This window comes from Stegodyphus dumicola, chromosome 5 (assembly GCF_044657685.1).
Source record: "Stegodyphus dumicola isolate Sdum_Otavi_A_Nest chromosome 5, ASM4465768v1".
In the NCBI taxonomy this organism is placed as follows: Eukaryota; Metazoa; Arthropoda; class Arachnida; order Araneae; family Eresidae; genus Stegodyphus; species Stegodyphus dumicola.
The window spans coordinates 63,875,814-63,898,982 of record NC_140772.1 but is presented as its reverse complement, the minus strand read 5'-3'; the positions used below and the strand labels follow the sequence as shown (position 1 = coordinate 63,898,982).

The window sequence follows — 23,169 nt, the reverse complement described above, 5'->3', positions numbered from 1 at the left end:
TTGACAATAATACAAGACGCTCTGGGGAGGAAACTGCTAGGTACTGGTTGTGCTTCTCATATCGTCCGAAACGAAATCCAAACAACAGGAGATTGCTTGCTTGCAAATTGATGAAGCAGTTATTACAAAATTTATTATTATTTCTGTATCTACACTGTTCGTGTTGAGACATTCAAAGAATTTTGCGACTTTGCCTGTGTAGAGTACCAGCGCATTGGGAGAACTAGGTGGTTATCACTGATGCCTGAAGTAAAAAGAATTTTAAAATTGTTTCCTGCACTGAAATCCCATTTCTTGTCGGAAGGGAAGTGCCTCACTCTAATCCGCAACATTTTTTAGAATGCCTGCGCTGAATTGTGGCTCTGTTTCGTACATAATATAGCTGCGGTGTTTCAAGCGGCAATTCCGCACATAGAAGCACAGACTGTAACAACATTCGAAGTAGCTTCTGAACCGGATGATTTAATACATAAATGTACTGAGAGAAGAGCAGAAAACTTTTTTGTCAAATGAAGTACGTATGCTGATTACCCAATTGGGAGAGGAAGGATTGGTGAGAAAAAATGACATTATAAGAACCATTGTAAATTTTTACGACAACTGTGCTAGATATATGAAAGAGAGGGTTGAGCAGTTCGAAGATCTAAATGCATTTAGTTGGGTTGCGTTAAAGATGCCACCGTCGTGTGAAAACGTACAAGAGAGCGTGCATCGTTTTGGGTGGAAGATTCCAAAGTTTGACATCGATGATAACGAGTTATTTGAAGAAGTAAGCTACATTATGCGAATTACTTCACCACGGAAGATTGCAGATTAGAATTGTCAGAAATTTAGTCTCGACTGTCGATGGGCTAAAATTTTTCGTCATTTCAAGGATAAAAACGTGCTATTTGTACAAATCCAGAAAATTGTGGAGTTTTTGTTGTGTCTTCCAGGGACAAATACCGCCAGTGAAAGAGTTTTCTTGTCTATATCATATGGACAACCGAAAAGACACAGTTGAAACTGGAAACACTACAAGCAATTTTGAGTTTGACAGTTCCTGTGAAGAAGGTCTATAAAATACTTCTACAAGAGCCAAAACCTCTTAGAAGCATTCATTCATCAATGAAATACGTCTACGGAGCATCTATACAGGATGATCCTTCTAGGTAAGCGGCTGATCAGGAAGGCCCATCGTCCGCGTCGAATTAATACATTTGCGGCGTCACGTGCTGGATGGGCACATTCAAGCAGTAAAGTACGTAGGAAGTTACAAATTTTTATTTTCCGACTACTTTTTATTTAATTCTTTGTTCGCTGTTACTGAAAGCGCGTCTGAGTTGTCTCAGTCCAAATCCAAAAGTCCGTGATTGTTAATTTAATAATTGATTCAGTCTGAGATACGGTAAATTTTATTTTTTCTTTCAGTAATAGAGTCTATTTAACACACATACTAGTTCGCAAATGATGGGACGTTTTACAGGACAATGCGACTTCACTGAAAATTTTGCACTTCGTATTTTTACCTTCGGGGGAAAGGCGCTTCCGCCCTCTGCCACTCTCCTCTCCCACCACCCAGATTTGGATCCCTGCGTCCCGCTTTGCCCTCCGGAAAATCTGGTCACCTTAAATAATAGCAACTAATAATTTTGCATTATCTTTTTCGCAATGGCATATCTTTTACACATTATTGTAGATTTGACACAGTATCGTACAGTAAAAGTGGAAAATAATATATACAAGTCCCAGAAATTTTTCTGTTTTCGTCTGAGGCGAAGGTACCTATATCTTAATACTCATAGGGAAATAGACTGTCACGTGATATACGAATTTAATGATGATAAAGTCAGCAGCCTTGGTACCGGGCAAAGTCCATAGTAAGATGAAAATGATGATAAAGATGAAACAAAATCTAGATTAAATAGTTGAAAATAATAAAATATATACAAGAACTACCATCTAACATTATGATGTATAGTTCTGGGCCGTTTATGCGGCTGTTCGATTAGATAGTCGTACTCCCCAGTGTTTTTAATAACTTCGTGAGTGGAGGAATCACATTTTTCGTAGAATTTGAATGTAATCTTTAGTAATTCAACATCTAATGGTAAACTCTGTATAGAATTATGGCTGACAGTGTTCCTAACGAACTACGGTGAGTTCGATAGGAATCTGAGAGTTTTACTCTGAAAACTTTGAAGCATTGCTCTGTTTGAACGGGCAGTAGCTGCCTACGCCGGAGCGGCACATAGAATTATGGGTCGGATTGCTTGTAGATAGAGTGTTCTTTTAGCGTTGATATTTAACTTCGAATATTTGCACATCAAAGGATATGTGCTCATTAAGGCATGTTGTGCTTTGTCTCTGATATAATTAACATGAAATTTGAAAGTTAACTTCTGGTCGAAATAAACACCTAGATATTTTACTTTGTGGTCACGTGACACGATTTGTCCGTCCATCGTAATTTAAGTATTGATATTTCCTTTTTTAAATTAAATTACTTTTGATATTTCGGGGTTAGTTTTAATTTTCCATCCTTTAAACCAGGTTGAAATGTAATCAATGGCATTCTGTAGTTTATTTCTTGCATGATATGGATTCGTTGCCACCAAATACTGTCGCCCTGTATTATATTTGAAGAATCTGCATAAATATGTATGTTTCTCGCATTGTGATAAAACAGCGGTACCTAGAGCCATCAAATTTTGAATGATGTAATCGTACTGCAAATATGAACATCTGAAAGCCCAAATTTGAAATCTGGAATTTGTTTTAATATCGATTTCGTATTTTGTAAAACTTTAACGAATTTGTGATTAACAAACTCAACGATTTAAAAGCGAGCAACACTCTACGGGGGAAAAAAACCTTTTTATCTCAAGCGCGCGGAACTGTGTATCGGAAATTCTAAAGATACGAAAATTATTTTGCGACATTGTTGTTGAACTGAATTTTAAGGTCTAAGTGCATGATATTCAATAAACAAGATATTCAAGAACATGATATTCAATAAATAAAGGTAACGCACAAAAAGTTAAAAGAAACGCCCCTTTGGACGCACTATAGATAAACATTAACTCTACATATGCTATCCAAAGCAACAAATACAATTCCTTGAACATAGTATTTTCCAAATCTGACTTTCTGTAAGCGCGAGCATTACTAGAACAGCTTGGAAGCCGAACGTATTGTTATGTGTAATTAAAGGAACAACAGATACAATCAATGATTTATTCTCCTTTGGTCTTAACAACTTCTTCCCAATTTTAAACAAACTGTTCAGTGCCTGGACTTTAGAAATACTGTCTGTGAATCTCCGTCTTTGAATAGCTTAAACCAATTTTGAGCCGTCCTACGAAGCATCATTTCTTCGCCATACACTTCACAAATCTCTCGTTCAGCTCCTATGCCTCTGGTACCAAAAGTTGAAAAATAGCGAATGAATAATTATAAGCCAAAGACGAGGAGAAAACTGTGTAAGATGTGATAGTTATTGCTGTTTAATGGAATACATCAAAGCACCCGAGGATTATCTGCATAAGGCAGAAAATCCTTCATGGAGAAATTTATTAGGTGAAAATTTGCTGGCTCGTATTCATGTTACACAGGGTATCCATTACGGCGCAGATCTCAGTCAGCAAGCACTGTCGTCGAGAAATGAACTATTATTTTCAATGATCTTACTCATTCAGCCATTGGTTGCCACAAAAAATTATAAAAAAGGGCTACCTCATCAAGAAATTTCAAATTAATTTTGCTTCTAGAATAAATTGTGTCCGGACACAGCACAGCAAATTTATGAAATAGAAATATTAGTTTTTAATTCGTAGACACAGTTAGCTATAAACATTTTAGAGGTATACCAGTTTATATCAACCTTGTTCAATTTTGAACTAAGTCTGTCAAAGTGGCCATGTTAAGCCATAAAAATAATCGCTAGAGTTAGCATATATTCCCACCATTCTAAAATATTGAAAGGCTTTATTAATCTTCAGATTTCAGCACCTGAGCACTTGTAAGATTTCATCGATCTACCGCTACCTTTAAAAATATAAATATCGTCTCTTGTTAGGCTTCCAAAAGAAATTGTTCTCTTTCAGTTCTACCTCGGAAAAGGATCTGCTGCAGATGGAACACACGGAATCATGACGAAAGCCTACGAATTCAACTGGCAGGTCCCTGTGCCTGAACCTTTACTGAAAGGATGTGTTTTTGATATGTGGGAAGAGGTATAGTTGGTCTGAGTTTTTTATTCTCGCTGAATTTTATCTGCTTTCCCATGTTGCATATTGTTAGATTTCACTCAGAATTTAGGTTTTTTTTCAATATCAGAATTTACTTTTTATTCTTTAAAAATAGTAGAGAAAACATTTTTAATAGCCATTAAAATTTTCCAGCTCCGGAAATTCTATCCAGAATAATTTTTTAGACTTAAATCCGATTTATTCATTTTTTATACCAATTAACTTTGAGAAAAGTTAAATTGGAATAAACAATAATTAATTAATTAATTAATTTTAAATAGCAGTTTTAAGCTAAAATTTCTTCAAAAGTTTAGTTTTTTTCAAATTTTTCTGTAGAAGTTGTTATTATTGATATTTTTAATGCCGTGATTAAAATACAGCTTGCATATGCATAACGCAAAAACCCTATTCAATCACATCTGCGTAAAGTTATAAAATGTAAGTTATTTTTATTATACTTAAAACTGAAAGGAATGAAATAAAAAAAATTCTGTGTTAATTATTTAGTAAAAATTGGTAAGAATTTTTTTTTAAAATCTTTAACGCATTAGTCCAAAAGGTCTTTGTCCCTGAAGGACTATTATTTTCGTTTTGCGATTTTGCGTTCGTTCACTATAAATGTCCGTTTCACTTTTCAAACTGTTGCCACCAAATGTTATGAGTCCTGCATTATATTTCTCGCATTCTGATAAAAATACGGTACATAGAGCCATTGAATTTTGAATGACGTAATCCTACTACGAATATGGGCATGTGGAAGCCCAAATTTGAAATTTGGAATTTGGTTTTATTATCAATTTCATATTTTGTAAAACTTCAACGAATTTTTGATTAACAAACTCAAGGATATCAAAGCGAGCAATGGCAACGTTGTACAGAAAAAACATTTTTATCTCCAACGCGCAAGACTCTGTATCGGAAATTCTAAAGGGATATGCTCGATTTAAAACTATTTTGCGATATTGCTCTTGAACTGAATTTTATGGTTTAAGTGCGAAGAACGCGATATTTAATAAATAAAGGTAACAGACAAAATGTTAAAAAGACGCCCCTTTGAACGTAATTTAAAATCTGAAACCTTTCATATTTTTGTTATTTTTTTATTATTATTATTTTATATATTAGATAAATATTTTACTAATTTTGAAACTTCGATAGATTTAACACCAAAGGAGTGTTTTTATATGAGAAAAATAATAAAAAAAAAACCATCTCATTATGCGTGGCCGCTTCAATTAAACAAAATTATTAAGCATTACATATGAACTTACACTTGACTTGATATTAATAAAAATAAAGGTCATATGGTTTTGGAGAGTTTTGTTTGAGACAATGGGCAACAGTACATATGTGTGCAAATAATGTAAGATAAGAGTGTGATATTTTATGCTAGTTACGTATGCAGGAAAAAGAAGCATGCATTAATTAAATGTTTAGCAATACGCAGATGAGGAAAGATGGAATCCGTAAAATTAAATTAATAAATAATTCATTTAACTTTAATTAAATCAGCCTGATTAAAATATTTTTTTAAACACTTCGAAGGAAAAGTCTTCGAGGTGCTTATTGTTTTCATTGCAAGGAGCATCCTAGCAAACAGAAATGAGGTAATAATAATTCAATGCTTCCTGCTCAAGTCATCGATTGAAACATATGAAAGCTACGTCCTTGAATAATTAATTCTTTTTTGTATTAAATAGGTATACTTGTCTTCATATATCTTTGATTTACAATGTAACAGTACCCCAGCAATCGTTTTTGCTACCATTATTCTTTGCCGTTTTAAACAGCTTGTTTTTTTAAAATTAAAAATGTCTTGCTCTATATTATTCTTTGCCGTTTTAAACAGCTTTTTTTTAAAAAAATTAAAAATGTCTTGCTCTATATTTTTAATATTTAAGGAACTTAAACTGTTAGGTCTGTTGTAATTGCTTAGCTTATAACTGTTTCAGGCGATAAACTGAAATCTGCATAGCAACATTATATTGGAGTTTCTTTTTAATCTTATGATTTTTGTACTTTTTTAATTAAAAAAATTTAACATTCTGAAACTTGATTCTGATATAAAATTTTTGAAGTGTTAGATTGTATTCATTGAAGTGTCGATTGTTTAATTACTTTCCGTTTCTCTCCGTTTCTCCGTTTAATTACACTCTCGCAAAAGCTCAGTCCATGTCTCTAAGGTCTCTAAAACTATATAAATACCGAATTTATAACAAGTACGTAATTGAAATATGTTCGCGGGCCGTTTAAAATTCGTTTGGGAGCATCACGCGGCCCATGGGCTAGTTTTAGATCTCTGAACAACAGCATCTTGGTTAGCGAATGCGATCCAGATGACTGATCATGTAAGAATATGAAGGAGGCAAGTTTGGTGAATACGTAAGATAAAAAAGAACGTCATATCCAAAAACGATGAAGTTTTATGTCCTTCGAACAAAGACATAAAATCATGTTTGATCTTGCAGGAATATGCCATCTCTGAGTATGAACATTCCATCGCTGTCAGACAACAATAGATAATCTCCACGGACTTGGAAATCCATCCTTCAGAGGTTTAAAATCTTCAATGGATGCAAGTTGAGCTTCGCATTTTTCAGTATTTCCCCTTCATTCAGCCACGGCACTATCCGTTTTCTTTTGCCGTAAAATACCCATTTTATTATTAAGGGTGTAATAGTAAAAAAGAACACTTTCCTCATACGTTTCTGGAGGGAAATGTACATTTCCAGACACCGAATTCTTTGCTGTTCGGTTGATGCGTAAAGAATGCTGATATCTAATTTTCTTATTACATCCACTTCTGTCAGGTGTCTACAAATGATGCGATTCGGCACTAAGCTCAAATACTGTGGATTTTAGTTTTCTTTTATTTTCTGCCTTAATTGCACCATATCACATTCAGGCAATTAACCGGCTCCAGGTTTATGGTAAATATCAACATCATCGGCATCGATCTTAGAACATTCAACAAACAGATCTGTTTCTCCTCATGTTGACACCCCATGCATTATGGACAATGACGAACGTTTCGGACGCATTATGTCCAAGTCTGAAGTTGTGCAAAATCGCTAATTTCTTGTTTAATAACTGTCTCTTTTTAACATGTGACGAAACTCATTCACTTAGCATGAGAATTCGACAGTTTTTGTTTCGGTGCATGTCTTTTGATCAGGTCTGCAAGTTAGCCTTTGTTGTAATTGGCCAATAATTATTAAAAGTAACCCAATACACTTTTGAAAAGATAAAATTAATTTACTTCACACCTTTTTCTTCAATTTAGCATGCAAATTTCATAAATATCTAATTGATATCAAAGGTAGCTCAGCAATATGTAATTAGGAACCCTGATGCAGATGTATATTGTAGACATCCTCTGGTAATTCTATAAAACACAACGCCCATATAAGGGTTTACTACTACTGTCAAAATACAGTATTTTATTCAGTTATTAAATTCTGGAGTATGTCAGTTAAATGTTTATAAACGAGAGTAATTTTACTATTTATATCAAATGCACGACATTAAAACAAGAAATAGCGAAATTTATCTCCTTTTCTATTAAAAGGCGGACTTTATTTGTCCAAGAAAATAGAGAATATTGTAGAAAAATCTGATGTGGACACCACACGACTTGTATTGACCTTTTAAATTATATACATTTTTTGCTGCACTTCATTTAAATTGTTTCTCAAATTGCATTGCAGATGTATTTCTCATTCAATTAATTCAGTTCTCACTTCGCGGCAAGGCAAAAATACATAAAAACTTAAAACATTTTCATTAAAAATTGTAAAATACTGAAAACCATAAAACATGAAATAAAGTTTTAAAAAATTACAATTAAAATTAGAGCTTCTGCGCAGAAACAAACAATTCGGCCAGCGAGCAGGAAAACAGATTTTTCGTTGCACAAATCTGAAAGTTTGCTTTTGGTCCACTCGGCAAAAAGACACTGAAGTTGGTGTACAAACTGACTTAATTCACTATTCTACTAACAGTTTCAAATGTAAACAAACGGCGGCTTCAAATAAAGTCATAAAAACCTTAACCGGAACATAAGAACAACATAATTCAATCACTTTTAAAGCAAAAAATGCATAATTCACCAAAATATGAGAATAATAAAAAGCTCACCGAATCGGGTAATGGAGTAAGTGTATACATATGTATTAATAAAAGCACAAGGAAAAGCCGGAGCAGTGTCGATGCGTGCTTAGATCCGTATTAAAGAAGAATTCTGATTGCGCAGTATGCCAATAATGTTAACCTGGCAACATCTAAAGAACTTGGCAGTCGAGGCCATTTTAATTCCATTTTTATTTGCAACTGATATTCGTGGCCACAATCACTTGGCACTCTAGTCGTGCCTTTCCACAGAAGATTTACATTTTTGATATTGTCGAGATAGAAAGCAAGCTAGCGAAATTAAATCTTAGCAAAGTAGAGAGCAAAGCTGAAGTGCGTAGTTATGCAAGATGGAAGCACGCGAAGAGAAAAGTTTTGGTTTGCAATTTGGGGATTGGTCAAGAGGCATCTGCATTAACGGTTACGGTAAGATCGCATGATTAATTTGAATGACGCAGTTTAGAATTAAGCGCTATTTTTAGGACAGATACATGAAGTTTCCAAATAAAATAGATAATAAAAGAGGTTATTAGTGAATTAAATTTAGAAGTTTGCTTTCATATTTTTTATCTTACACACACACACACACACACATATATACGTTAGAGACGGCCGATTGCAACCAAAAAGGAAGGCGCACAACTACGTGTTATAACAGTCCCATGTATAAAATTTCAACGTTCTGAGGCTACTTGTTTTTTAGTTATGCGAGACACATACATACGTACGTACAGACGTCGCGAAAAAATTTCTTCTCTATCTCGTTGATGACATTGTAAGGATGCAAACTGGTGCTCCTCCACCCATCGCCACATCTCTATGGAAAAGATGTGCAGCAAAAAGGCTTATTCGCGAAGCCTCTTCTCTCTTTGATCCATCTCAATTCTCCATTTTGATGAGACAGCACTTGATAGGGAGCTGCACTATCTATATTGCACTGCGAGGTTCCAGGTTCGATGAACTATAGCTTGTGCAATCTGCAGCGTTTTGGTATTAAACAATGCAAAGGCTTCTTTGAATTTTCTAGCGACGATTTTCGCTTTCTCAAGTATTCGTGCTAGCCAATAAACCTGAGTCGTTGTCTGCATCATGCTTGTTATCTAGTTGTTATTAATTATGTGATCCGCGTAAGTCGCATCACTTTTCACAAAGGCTAAGCACTGTTTAAAATAAATAGGGCAACTTTTGAAACTTGAAGTATGAGATTGTTCAAAGCTGGCACACCGTGGGGGAAGTCTGTTTTGGCTTTATTGCGTGATTTCGATTCATTATCACCTCCGAATTTCTCACACTTTGATGCTTGTTTACACTGAATACGAAAGAATGCACGGCGTCTGGAACATTGTGTAACACTTCTTCGGCCTTTTATGATACCATTGATATTCTCGAATGTATTAGGTAGTGAAGGTTGTGAATATGTCTTGAATGCTCTGTTTTGGGGAGCATGAACGGGAAAAAGGCATTTTGATTATTTCCAGATCTCTGCGTCGAATCATTTAGATGACCTTATTTATCTGAAATGCTTCAACAGTTAGTGCTTTCTCAATTTCATCTACATTAGTGGAGCTTGGAAGACTTCAAATTATACGACTTTTAAGTCTTTATCACACTGAAGCTTGTGTGTATGAAATTTCTAATTCTTACTAATTCAGTACATATATCATTACTTACTAATTACTCTGAAACTTTTATGCATAATACTCGATTTTCTTATTGGCGAATCAACGGTGAAGAGTTTCGTGTGAAACTCTTTATCTGATTTTATTTGTTCTTAGTCTGGGATACTTGAATCTTCCAGTATATTCGTCAGATTCTTCCAAATGTAACCAGAGTCTTTAATTCTAAGAGACGGGAGTTTAGCGCTCCTCCTTTGGATATTGGTATACTCCGTTATTAGAAACATTCGGAGTTTCCGCATTGGTTGCTTTTTCGTTGTTGGATTGGGCTGGAGATGGAACCGCCTCTCCTCTGAGACTGTGAGATTATTTCCTATAGATTAAGAATCTTTTAGAAACTTGTGGGTATTGATGAAAAAAGGAAATCGAAACTAAACAGCCAGAGCATTTCTTAATTTAAATAAATGCTTATTTTGGTCTTAAAAAACAGCATATTTATTTTATATTACTTCCATTCTTATTTGAAACATATTACTTATTTTTTTTTGACATAAAAGTAATATAACATGCTTTTTAAGAAATAAGGCTACGCAACGCAATTCCAAGTAACAACTTTTTTAAACTCAAATCCTTGTTGCCACACAGCGAATCTTAATAACTATACAAAAACATTACATCATGTTGCCAATTAGAAAATCTTATTAATTATATAAAAACATTAAATTATGTTCCACTACAAACCACTGAAGCGATATCCTGCGGGAACAGCCGCATTTTGTTAGGCTTTCTGATATGGCTGCTTTTGAGAACCTAGTGAGATTTGCTGGCTTCGAAATCGATGCCCTTGCTAAACAGGCACCAACAATAAGCCCTTTTTCAAATGGTGAAAGATCTGCCGTTTTTCACATTTTACTTCATTCATCATAAAAAGCACTCTTACACCTTACTTACACTAGCATTCTAAACTCGCGTAAACCACATCATAAACATATTTGATTACTTCCTCCCTAGTACGCATTCAAATGAAAATCTCAAAGGTTTCTAATTCATCGACCAGTGTGTGTATTTTTGCCATGTTTTGTCATTCAAAAATCCAAATAAAAATAAGTCTAACTAAATGCATTGGATTAAATTTATTAGAATCCATGAACGATTAAAAACCGATATTTGAAACTTATAATTACCGTATATTTCCGTGGATAAGCCGAGAATTTTTGGAACGTTTTCTAAATTACTGGGATCAGCTTTTATATGAAACCATTGATTTCCAGAAATCGAAGGTAGCTTTCCGTTAACCGGGCGTAAGCAATAAATCGCCAAATATAGCACTTTTTTATTTCTATAATTTTAATTTCGTAAGTTTATGAGGAAAAAAATGTAATTTTAAAGTAATATTAATCGTTTTATGGAAATGATTGTTATTTTGTTTTCGAAAGTGTTTATATGGCTGGCGTTTTTTCCTCCACTCTTGAACTTGTTTTTCATTTATCAAGAAATGCCGAGAAGCAATACTGTTGTTACAATTTTCGGCAAACGCTATCATTTAATCATCTACGTTTGAAATTTTCCATATAAGAATTTCTATTCCCCTTGTCTTCCAGACAAACTCATACATATTTCACAGAAAATTAAACTAGCAGAGATACCTCAGATCGTATATAAGACGAACGAAAGGATAAAAATAATATTAGCTCCCACTAGGGCTACGCCGACCAGAGGTTGAGCAGTACAGTCGTTGAACACTGGTTATTTCGGTTCGAAGTCCGAAATCCGACAATAGGATGGCTGCATGGGCGTGTTCATGATTTTTCCTATTTTGTGCGAGCCAGTTTCCATTAGAAGGCACGAAGGCATCCTTTCCGTTAGGCAGATAGCCCTCAAGCGTTGTGCCGTAATCAAATAAACCAAACCAAACCAATCAGTTAGGGTTGCTAAAAGTAAAATCTGTTATCGTTGACGCCTAGCATTTTACTTTGCAGTGGATTTGAATGGAAAACATTCCACTCGTATTATCTGCTTGCAAATGTTTTTGCCCTCGTAGATATGTGTTTGAACATCACACGAATGTTTTTTTTCCTCATTTCTCCTTATATATGAGTTTTGAATTTTGGGTAAATTTTTGAAGAAGAAACACATTTTCAGCTTCTACACGTATCTACAGGGGTTGGACAAAAATATGGAAACACCTTTAAAAAAAACATGTTTCTTTGCTTAATATGGTGTAAGAAACCCGTTGGCATCCAAAACAGCTTGCAGTCTTCTCGGAATGGATAAATACAGTTCCTGTATGTGTGCCAAGGGAATATTATACCATTCTTCCTGCAAAACGGTGGCAAGTTCAGATAACGATGTTGGCGGTGGATAACGAGAACGCACTTTCCGTTCCAATGTAGACCACAAAGGTTCGATAATATTCAGGTCTCGTGACTGTGGTGGCCAGGGGAGATGGGACAACTCATCCTCGTGCTCAGAAAACCAGTCCTGGACAATGTGAGCTGTGTGAACAGGGGCTTTGTCGTCTTGGAAGACACCATCACCATCGGGGAACAAAGTTTGTACCATGGGATGAACTTGATCGGCCAAAATGTTCAGTCTTGGCAGTCATGTGCCCTGACACAGTTATCATGGGGCTAGCAGAGAACCACGATATGGCTGCCCAAACCATAACAGAACCCCCGCCATGTTTCCCTCTTGACAACAAGCAGTCTCTATTATAGGCTTGAGATGGCGTTCTCCAGACGTAAACTCGGCCAGAAGTGGGAAACAATGTGAAAGAAGACTCGTCAGACCATATTACTCGCTTCCACTGCTCTATAGTCCAGGCTTTGTGACTTAAACACCACCTTTTCCTGTTACGGGCATTAGCATCACTGATGAGTAGCTTCTCAGTTGCAGCACGGCCAGCAATTCCCTGTTTATGAAGCTCCCTTCTAATTGTTTTGGTACTCACAGGGTTCGGTAACACAACATTCATTTCAGCAGTAACTTTTGCAGCTGTGGTCATCTTATTTTTCGTCACAATTGCCCTTAATGATCGTCTGTCACGATCACTTAGGACACACTTTTGTCCGCGCTGTGATTTAGCAGATGATGTTTTTCCGCTTTTCAAATATGCGGAATAAATCTTGGATACAGTACCCCTTGAAGCACTAAACACTTCGGCTACCTTGCTTACGGAAGCACCTACCATACGTGCTCCAACAATTTGCCCACGTTCGAAGTCTGTTAACTCTGACATGATGCAATGACAACCTCACATAACAGTACTCCGACAACAACTGAACTGTTTAGCACATTTACGAAGTTGTATAGGTGGCGTCAGTAGTCAAAAACGCCAGCACCACCTACATATTTCATTAAAATCAATCTTTCTTTTCAAACATGCATTTCACAAGGTGTTTCCATATTTTTGTCCATCCACTGTATCTATTTATAGAAACTAAACCTTATTTAGATATTGCGCCGTATTTGTGAGGCAAATTCTGTTTAACTGGTATGCATGGAATACATATTGTTGTTAAATTTACGTTTTCGGCTTTCACACGTTTTCTTTATAAACTGTGCTTCTCCTCTATATTTTCAAAACATGTAAGTGATTTTTTAAAAGCAGCAGAAACTCTTCTTTATTCTGGACATAATAAACATAAGTTAGTACACAATGGGACAACATTTGATGTTTGTGACAAAGGTAATATCAAATCAATGGTTATGTAATGATAGTATTTATATCGATAATATAAATACTAAATCATTATAAGCTTATATTAAAAAGCTTCATACAAGCTACAGAAACAAAATAATGCTTTTAAATAGTAATTATTAGTTACTAAGTAGCAGCTTCCAAAGAAATTTCTTTTAAAATATCAATACATTTTTCATTTTTAGGATAAGGAAGAGACGAATTATGAACAAGATGCTCTCTTCCGCGTAGACGATCTTGGATTTTTTATCTACTGGAAAAGTACCGGAAATGTAAGTATCCACAGTTTTCTTTTGTTCCTGTCTTTTTCACTTGTTATTACCGTATTAGAAATTATAATACTAGCGCGTCGTGCAGCAGCATCACGTCCGGGGTTCGATCCCCGGGCTGGGCAAAGTCGACTCAGTCTTTCATCCTTTGATTTCCATCCTTTGGGCCGATAAAATGAGTACCAAGTTCGCTTGGAGTCCTGCGACAAGCTGACCACCACTTGTTCAGGGCTCACGCACCCCTGGGCCCACGGTCAAGAAAGCAGATTTCGAGGCACTGAAGGCATTGGCCCATTAGGGCTGTTACGCCACTGAGTTTAGTTTTTAGTTTTTTTAGAAATTATAATAATATTCTACAACGAAGAAGTAAATAGCAGAAGTATTATCATTTATGAGCAAACAATACATATTGTTAAAAATTTTATATATATGCTAATAATTTTAAGGAAATTACGTGTAAACAACATCTCTTGTATACAGTATTCCTTGTAGAATGTAACATAAAATGCCTCAGACGAAGTTCGCTCAAAAAATTAGATTACAGGGGCAAGCCCATTTACTATTGAGGAAAATGGCTGTTGGCGAGACAGCGCTAAGCTGGCAGTGGCTTTGACCATGGAGGTAGGACGTTAGATGGAGTTACCCTAAAATACCCTAAATCGTTTTCCCCATACTCTGCTTTGAAGCACTGGTAATCTCTTCTTTGGTGACCAAAACATTGGGTCATTTACCATTGAGTTCAATGGGTTTTGACACGATCGGATGTAAATAGTTTGTAATTACCTCGTAAATATGCATATAAATGTATATATTTTCTTTTTCTACAAGACTTAAGAGTCCTAAGTTTATGAAAAGAATACATTTTTAAACAACATTTCATTCTGAACGGAATTAAATGCTATACTTTTCACAGAACAGTTTGCTCAGAATGGTTTAATTTAAAATATTTTCACAAGTTTTCGTTAATTACATTAGAAAAAAAATTAAGATAATTCGATTTGATTCGGTTAAAGATTACAAAAATTAAGATCAAAGTTTATTGTATTATTAAAATTATGCATTATTTCTTTTCTATATATAGAGCTTCTTCCTAAAATACATTCTCAAATATGTCATGATGTTTTAGCTACTGAGGCATCTTTTAAATCGAAAACTATAAATCAGTTTATAATTAATACTCTATTCGGTCCATTTCAAATTAGAGCACCTTTTAATTTACTAGCGAAATACTTTAAATAGTACTTAACTTTCTCTGAATATTTCTGAAAGGGAATAAAGTAAGGATTAGTTTTTAAATATTATTTAAAACTTGTAACTGATTATAAAATGTAAGGGGAATAATTCTTTTAATTATACTTATTAGATTTTTTTACCCTTAATTTCAACAATACATGTTTCAAAATTCTTCTATTACTTTCTTAAATACGCATCTCATAGAAATTGCTTTACAATACCTTTTAACAGATTGCTTTCCAGTAGGAACAACTCTTGCTTAAATAGTTTTATAACGTATTTGTCAACAGGATGTCAATTTATGTTTGCAATTCAATGTTAAGGTTATTATGTATTTAGATAATATTTATAATCATTATAAATTTAGATACATTTAATAATTAGATTTCTTCACAGTAACTTTCACAGTTATTTATGAATGAATAAATCCTTCATTTCAAATACATTTATAAATAATTTAATAAGTATTTACGTAGTTTGTTAAAGGCAGATACATGCTTTTTGGAAGCACATGCATAAATATCCATACATATTTCATATTTTTCATTTCCGGCATGTGGAAATCTTTTATTTCTGTGCATTCACTATATTTTTCGAGTAAAGTAATTTACACTAATTTTTAAAAGTACATGTTGCAATAATATGTGGATGTGTAAACAAATTTTTTTATTTAAAACATTTTGACGTTTGGAACATAAAATAAAAGTAGCGAATACTGTATTAAGGGTATCGAAATATTATACAATTTTAAAGGTACGGTGAGGTATTTTTCATTCTTTAAGCATAACGTTTTTGCTAAAATCTATATTTTTATAGTTCAACAGCTTAGAATTTTATGAAACAAATTCATAATCAAAATCGCTAGTGTTAGTTATCGAAAAATAACCAAGATGTGATTTTTGCGTAAATGTCGCTAAACTATACAAATTGTATTATCCATCATATTAGAAATGTTTCTTTTATTCGGAAGTGGCCCTTTTTTCGATTCGCATGGAACTGTCGTGTGTCGAAATACTATCAGAGCGTTGTCAAGCGAGCTCCTGAATAATTAAGACACAATAACACGCCGAATAAATACTAATTCCGAAGACAAACAACAAACATCAGCGTTATATTTACAAAATTTCCACAGGACTAGTTTTGATGGTTTTACCGAACCACCATCCTCAGCTGCAAAACCGCAAATGAACAAGATAGGAAAAAATGATTAGATAAGATAAGAAAGCCTGGACAAGAATAACCAAGTGGCGCCATCTGTTGGTGAAACCAGAACTAAAACATAATTTCTTTAAAGGGCGAAGGCAAATTTGGATTGGAATTAGGATCGTTAACTAGAACAGAAAGATTTTTATGAATGTGAAATGCCTCTAGAAAATCCAGTTCTCCAATGGAAGACGTTTTTTGAATAATTTTGGCAGCAGAAAAATTGAAAGTGTGATTTTCGGACCAAAAATGTTGCGCAACAGAAGACTTCTGTGTTTCCTCTTTTCTAACATATGCCTCATGTTCCTTGACGCGAGATTTTAAGGCTCTCTTAGTTTGGCCAATGTAAATTAAACCACACTGACAAGGAATCCTATAAATACCCCAGGAATTCATATCCGGAATGGGGTCCTTAAGTATGGAACTCGGAATTTTATTGATGGGAGAATAAACAACCCGAAAGTTAAATTTCTGCAAAATATGTGCAACTTTATAGTTAATTGATGGAAAGAAGGGAATGACAACAGAATTTTTATCTTCTGAATGTCAACTAAAAACACCCCATCTGGTGACCGAAGCTTCGGAGCAGTGCTTTACTTCTAATGTCGATTTGGCCTCCATAGCTTTGACAAAGTAATCACCAAATTTGGCAAGAAATCGCCAAAAGGTTGACAAATTTGGCGATATTTTGGTCCAATTCCTCTATAACTGTAATTTATCTAATTCCCGTTTAACGGTATCCGGCCGTATATGAAACTGTAACCGTAAATGCCTTCCAATAATTTTGAGAAGTGAAATTTACTGGAGGTTTCTCGATAGTCTGGAGGAAACTGTATAAGACCGGAGAGAGCACCAGTTCTTGGTTTTTAGTTCAGGGTTGACTTCGGAATTCGAAATACTGAGAGTTCTTCGTGCTCTTTACATTGCGTTGTGTTCAACATTCTTAGTAGTTTGAAGTGGTAGCTACTCATTGTGCTCTGTCATGCTGAGAACAACTCTACGAATACTTTTGTGGAACACTGTAAAGTGTTTCTTTTAACAAAACAAATTTTATCAAGCTATCATGAGTTCTGTGTGCATTTAACCCAATATGAAACCGTACGCACGTAAGAAAACATATTAACAATATCTGAAACGATAAATAACCTTAAAAATATACCTATCATGCTTACGTATTATGAAATTTAGTAGTATAAGAACACGCTTATAATTCCTTTAAAACTCTGGACCCTAACGCTTCTTACCTAAGTTTTGAAAAACAGAATTCTTTTTTCGTTTTAAACTGAATTCATTCATACAGTATATTGTAACAGAAATTAAAAGGATACAAATTTGAAGCTATAAAGGATAACTCAGGTTAATATTAGATAGTTAAAAGAATGAATGAATTTTGCTGTACAGTGTTTATAAACTCAGTAATTACAGGATTTAGAAATCTGGAATTTATAGTCTTAATCTCAAATGTAATTACTTATTTTACTTTCTGGAATGAATGCGGGTACCTTTATAAATTTTACGTTTAATATAGTCCTACATGAAACTGTTATTAGGATTATTTCGACACTATCTTCGGTGAACTTTCCAATTGTTTTTAACTGAAAATTATTCCCAGTTAAGAAAAAACGCATTCACCTTCGCAGAGAGGAATTTTGCAATACTGTTTTTACGCTTATATTTCTGAATTGCATGAAAACTTTCATGATGAAGTGGGTGGTTTTGAAAGTGCGATTCAGACTGTCTGAAGCTTACGCACCCCGTCTTTACACAATGTCCTTTCAAAGGCTTCGAGAATCCATTTCCTGATTTGAACAATAGAATGTTCTTAGGGAATCTTAAAATAATCGAGTTCCAAACCCATCCAAATACTTTTATATTCTCTACATTCTTTGTGTTGCGATAATATTAATTTTATTGTCAGATTCTGCGCCTCAATATGCATTTTAAATGATTTTTATTTGAATACTATTGAACTATTAGGAAAAAACTGAAAGATGTCAGTAGAACGTAGCCAAAATCAGTCCACTTTGAAACCTGATATTTTGCGATTAAATCATTAGGTTAGTTGCAACTTTCTTTATATGAAAAATTATTCTTTTATTAAATGCGCATCAAATTAAATTATTATTTTGATTAAATTGGCGAACGATTTTTGCGATAGATGCTTTTTTGAAAGCTTAAGGCACCCAGGTTAAAATATTTTCGAACTGAGAAAGAAAATTATGTGCACCAATTTCAGAAAAAACTTATATTAGGCATTAAAGAAACATTATTTTGGTGTAGATTTTGAAGGAAACTATTGATTTCGCAGCCTATCATGCACAGTCCCTTTTCTTCAAGAGCAAAAAAAATTTCTAATGAAGAAATATTTTTGTTCAGGAAGAAGAAAGATCTATATCTGATCATCCTAAAAAAATGGATCAACGTTTTATTCAAAATTTAAAATTATTTAGATTACACCAAACTAAGGTAGTTTTATGATTAATTTAAAAAAAGTACATTGGCCCGTTTCTCTTTCAGTTTGGTTTGTGATTTCGATTATGCAATTCTTATCACCTGTGACTTCGATATTCATCTTATAATATTATACTTAAAATAAGGAACTAGTTTTGAATCCTGCAACAATTCTATTTTTGATTGCAAAATCCCTGTCTATAAGTAGGCTTAATCGTCCCTGTTACAATGACCAGTGTACCGGCTTCCAGAAAATAAACACACTACAAGTCCGACGTATCTATTAGCACGCTATACCAAGCCTTTATATCAAGTTGACTTTCCGCCAGACGGATCCAAACGCTTAATACTGCGTAAGTATGTATATTATTTCATATACCGAGGGTGCTTAAAACTGCAGAAAGCAAATATAGTGTTACGAATTTGGTATTTAAAAAGCTAATGTTAGTTCAATTATAAATTAAATGGTTTTATTTCTCGCGCAGTGCAGCGCGTGACGAATATTAAAAGAAAGCTAAGCCGGAAAAATTAAAAATACAAGAGCGCGTGCGTTAAATAAATAAATATCTCTTTTTGATTTCGAGAAAGTGCTGGAAAATTCTAGCGCGTGATTTTAAAATCTTATAAAAGGAGGAAAACATCTCAGTTTGTAGTAGTTGCTTAGTTTGTTGTTGTTTAGAAAACTGCTCTTGTTGATTGTAGCGAATTCGCGGATTAGCGTTCTTTAGCTGTTTTGAATGACGTTCTATTGGACATTTGAATAGTTAAAAGATAACTACTGTGAGATATTGTAATACTGCATGATAATTTGAGAAAATTTAAGCATTTTTGTTGTGATAATAATAAATTTTTGTTCATTTTTCATCGGACTTGTGCATTCATTTCATAACGAACCCGTACGCACGCAACAATTTTTGGTGTCAGGAGTGGGGTTTGAATGCCAATAACAAGAGCGATGGAAGAACAATTCAGGCAAATGATGACTGCATTTGCTGCTTTCCAAGAAAAGATGGAAGGAGCCGTCAACTCTGTTAAAGAAGAAATTAAAGGCGAGATGAAATTGGGCCAAGAATCCGTTAAGGAAGAGATGAAGGCCATTCAAGCTGATCAATTAACTTTTAAAGACGAAATAAAAGCCGTACAAGTAAAGATTGAAGAAAGTCAATACGAAATGAAAAGAGAAATTGCCTGCATAATAGAAACCAAATTCGATGCTATGGAAGGTAGAATAGATGTGGTTGAAAATAAAGTTGGGCAAATTAAAGAAAAGGTTTCTTCTGTCAAAGATGAAATAGAAGATAGAGTGTCGGCTGTGGAGCGACTATTCGAAGGAAGAGTTTCGGCCTTCCAACAACAAATTGAAGAAAGAGTTTCTGCCGTCCAAGGACATATTGAACAACAAATCGAAGACAGAATTTCTGCTGTAGTCGCCAAAGAAGTTGACACTTTAAAGAAATTCGTAGCGACGGCAGGGACCACTTCGGATAGTTTAAAATTTCTACCCATGCCTGCTCGTCCCTCTCTGAAGCTATCGACATATGATGGGAAGACCTCCTGGCAGGTGTATAAGACACAATTTTCTATCGTGGCGGATGCGAATGGATGGGATTCCCAAGCTAAGGCCTGTCATCTCGCCGCTTCTTTAAGAGCCGACGCAGCGGATATCCTTCAGACTCTTCCCGAAAACAAAAGGTTAGATTTCGAAGCTCTGTCCGGCGCCTTGGAGCTGCGCTTCGGGGAGAAATGTTTAAAAGACTACAGCAGGCTCCAATTAAAATCCCGTCAACAGAAGCTCACCGAAACACTTCAGGAACTCGCCACGGATGTTGAAAGGCTGTCACATCACGCCTTTTCGGAGTGCCCGACAGAAACAAGGGAAATCCTGTCCCTGCAATATTTCATCGATGGCATCCGGGACCCTGAAATACAGAAAGCACTGCGAATGGCGGATGTTAAAGATCTGAAAAGCGCTTTAGTGTATGCCATGAAATTTGAGGCAGCCCAGCAAGCCACCCGTCGAGACCGCCATCCAGTCAGAGCTGCTCAAGTCCAGGAGCCAGGGGATCAAGTCACTGCTCGTCTAGACGATTTAACTAGACAACTGAACGCCTTGAGACAGAATATTGGTGACAAGAAACCGACCGTAAAGTGCTGGAACTGCGGTGCTGAAGGACACATCCGACGAAACTGCAGAACACCCCAGGGCACGGATGCTAAGACCGCTCCTAACAAACAGCAGGGAAACTAATTAGTGGCCATCTCGCGGGGCGGAGGTTGCCAGATCATGAAAATCCCCAGTTTAAAGCGCTTCAGATTTCTGCAGTGAGAGGCGGCAGTAATGGACTTTTCATAATAGGACATATTAATGGAGTTCCCTGCAATATGACGATAGATACAGGAGCCAACGTTACCATCATCCGAAAAGATTTGGCTCAACAACTGGGAAGCAAACTTATCTGGACGCCGCCCTGCGTTACCCTACAGACTGTCCGGTGAGAAGATCAACATCGATGGAAAAGTAAATGCTAACATCACGTTTGGAAGTGCCGCTTACCATCACACGGCATATGTAGCAGAGATCACTGATTCTTGCATACTCGGATTGGACTTTCTAAGGAAATACAATTTTTCCTTGGACTTTAAAAATAACGAATTGCATTCTACATCTGAGGACATAGCGTTATTTGGGGTCAATGATGAAGTTAAATCTGTCCATAAAATCATAGCACAAGACAATATCACAATACCGGCAAGAACAGAAATTTTACTTCCTGGATCCATAGCCGAAAACAGAAATTTCCGCTACGGCATCATAGAATATCCCAATAACTGTAATAGCCCAAAAGGAGTACTAGTAGCCTCAACACTCGTCGACCTATCCAGAACGGTTATCCCGGTGAGAGTCGCCAATGTAACTGAGAAGGGGAGAATTATTAAGAAAGGTGAAGTGGTTGCAGCATGTACTCCAGTAACCACCGTTGAAAGAAAGAGTAACATCCAAGAATCCGTGTCCTCAGAGAGAATTACATCGGAGTTATTGCAGAATGCGCAATTAAACGATAAAGAGAGGAATGCTGCCGATCGCGTCATTAAAGATCTTCAAGTTGTTTTCTCCCGCTCGTCTTCTGACGTGGGTCGAACTAGTTTGACACAACATAGGATAGATACCGGCGATCATCCCCCGATCAAGCAACATCCAAGACGTTTACCGTTTGCTAAACACGAAGAGGTGCGAACACTGTTAAAAGATATGGAAGAAAGCGATGTCATCGAGCCTTCAGTAAGTCCATGGGCATCTCCCATCGTCCTAGTCAGAAAGAAAGACGGCTCAACAAGATTTTGCGTCGACTATCGCCGGTTGAATGAGGTTACGAAGAAAGACAGTTACCCTCTTCCTAGAATTGACGACATTCTAGACACTTTTTCTGGCAGCAAGTGGTTCTCAACACTTGATTTAAAGAGTGGGTATTGGCAGGTAGAAATACAGCCTGAAGACCGAGAAAAGACGGCATTTACTACGGTACAAGGGCTTTGGCAATTCAAGGTGATGCCGTTTGGACTGTGTAATGCGCCGGCAACATTCGAACGTCTTATGGAAACTGTTTTGAAAGGCCTTTCCTACGAAGCCTGCCTCATATACCTGGACGACATCATCATCGTCGGAAAGTGTTTTGAAGAACATTTAGAAAATCTTAGGAAGGTGCTTCAGAAACTGAAAGAAGCCAATCTGAAGCTGTGTCCCGCTAAATGCAAATTGTTCCGAAAGAAAGTGACTTACCTGGGACATGTCATCTCTGCAGAAGGTGTGCGCACGGATCCTGAAAAGGTATCAGCCGTTAAATCCTGGAAACGTCCCGAAAATGTCCATCAGCTGAGAAGCTTCCTAGGGCTTTGAACCTACTATAGGAGATTCGTGAAGGACTTTTCTTCCATCGCAAGACCCCTACACAAGCTGACAGAGAGCAACCAAAAGTTCTTGTGGACAAAAGAATGCGAGGATGCATTTAACAACTTAAAGGAGGCTTTAACATCTGCTCCAATCCTGACGTATCCTCAGCTTGACCGACCATTTATTCTCGACACCGACGCGAGTAATGAAAGTGTTGGTGCTGTTTTGTCCCAAGAAATAGACGGCCAAGAACGTGTAGTGGCATACTGGAGCAAGTGCCTGTCTAAACCAGAGAGGAATTATTGTGTCGCCAGGAAAGAGTTGCTCGCCATAGTCAAAGCTGTAGAACAGTTCCATCACTATCTATACGGCAGAAAATTCCTGCTCCGCACCGATCATGCATCATTGACCTGGCTTTTAAATTTCAAGAATCCTGAGGGTCAAATAGCCA

General features: G+C 35.8%; 1 protein-coding gene across 1 annotated transcript in view; it reads left to right on the top strand.

The window, feature by feature from the left end:
• The first annotated feature begins 4,060 nt into the window (after positions 1-4,060).
• The window catches only part of LOC118202032 (1-phosphatidylinositol 4,5-bisphosphate phosphodiesterase-like), a 112,069-nt gene continuing 92,960 nt past the window's right edge, over positions 4,061-23,169 (top strand). The window contains exons 1-2 of the mRNA XM_085817811.1: positions 4,061-4,214; positions 13,859-13,945. Coding sequence (XP_085673937.1) covers positions 4,131-4,214; positions 13,859-13,945 — 171 coding nt within the window. The 5' untranslated portion in view covers positions 4,061-4,130. The remainder of the gene's footprint in view (positions 4,215-13,858; positions 13,946-23,169) is intronic.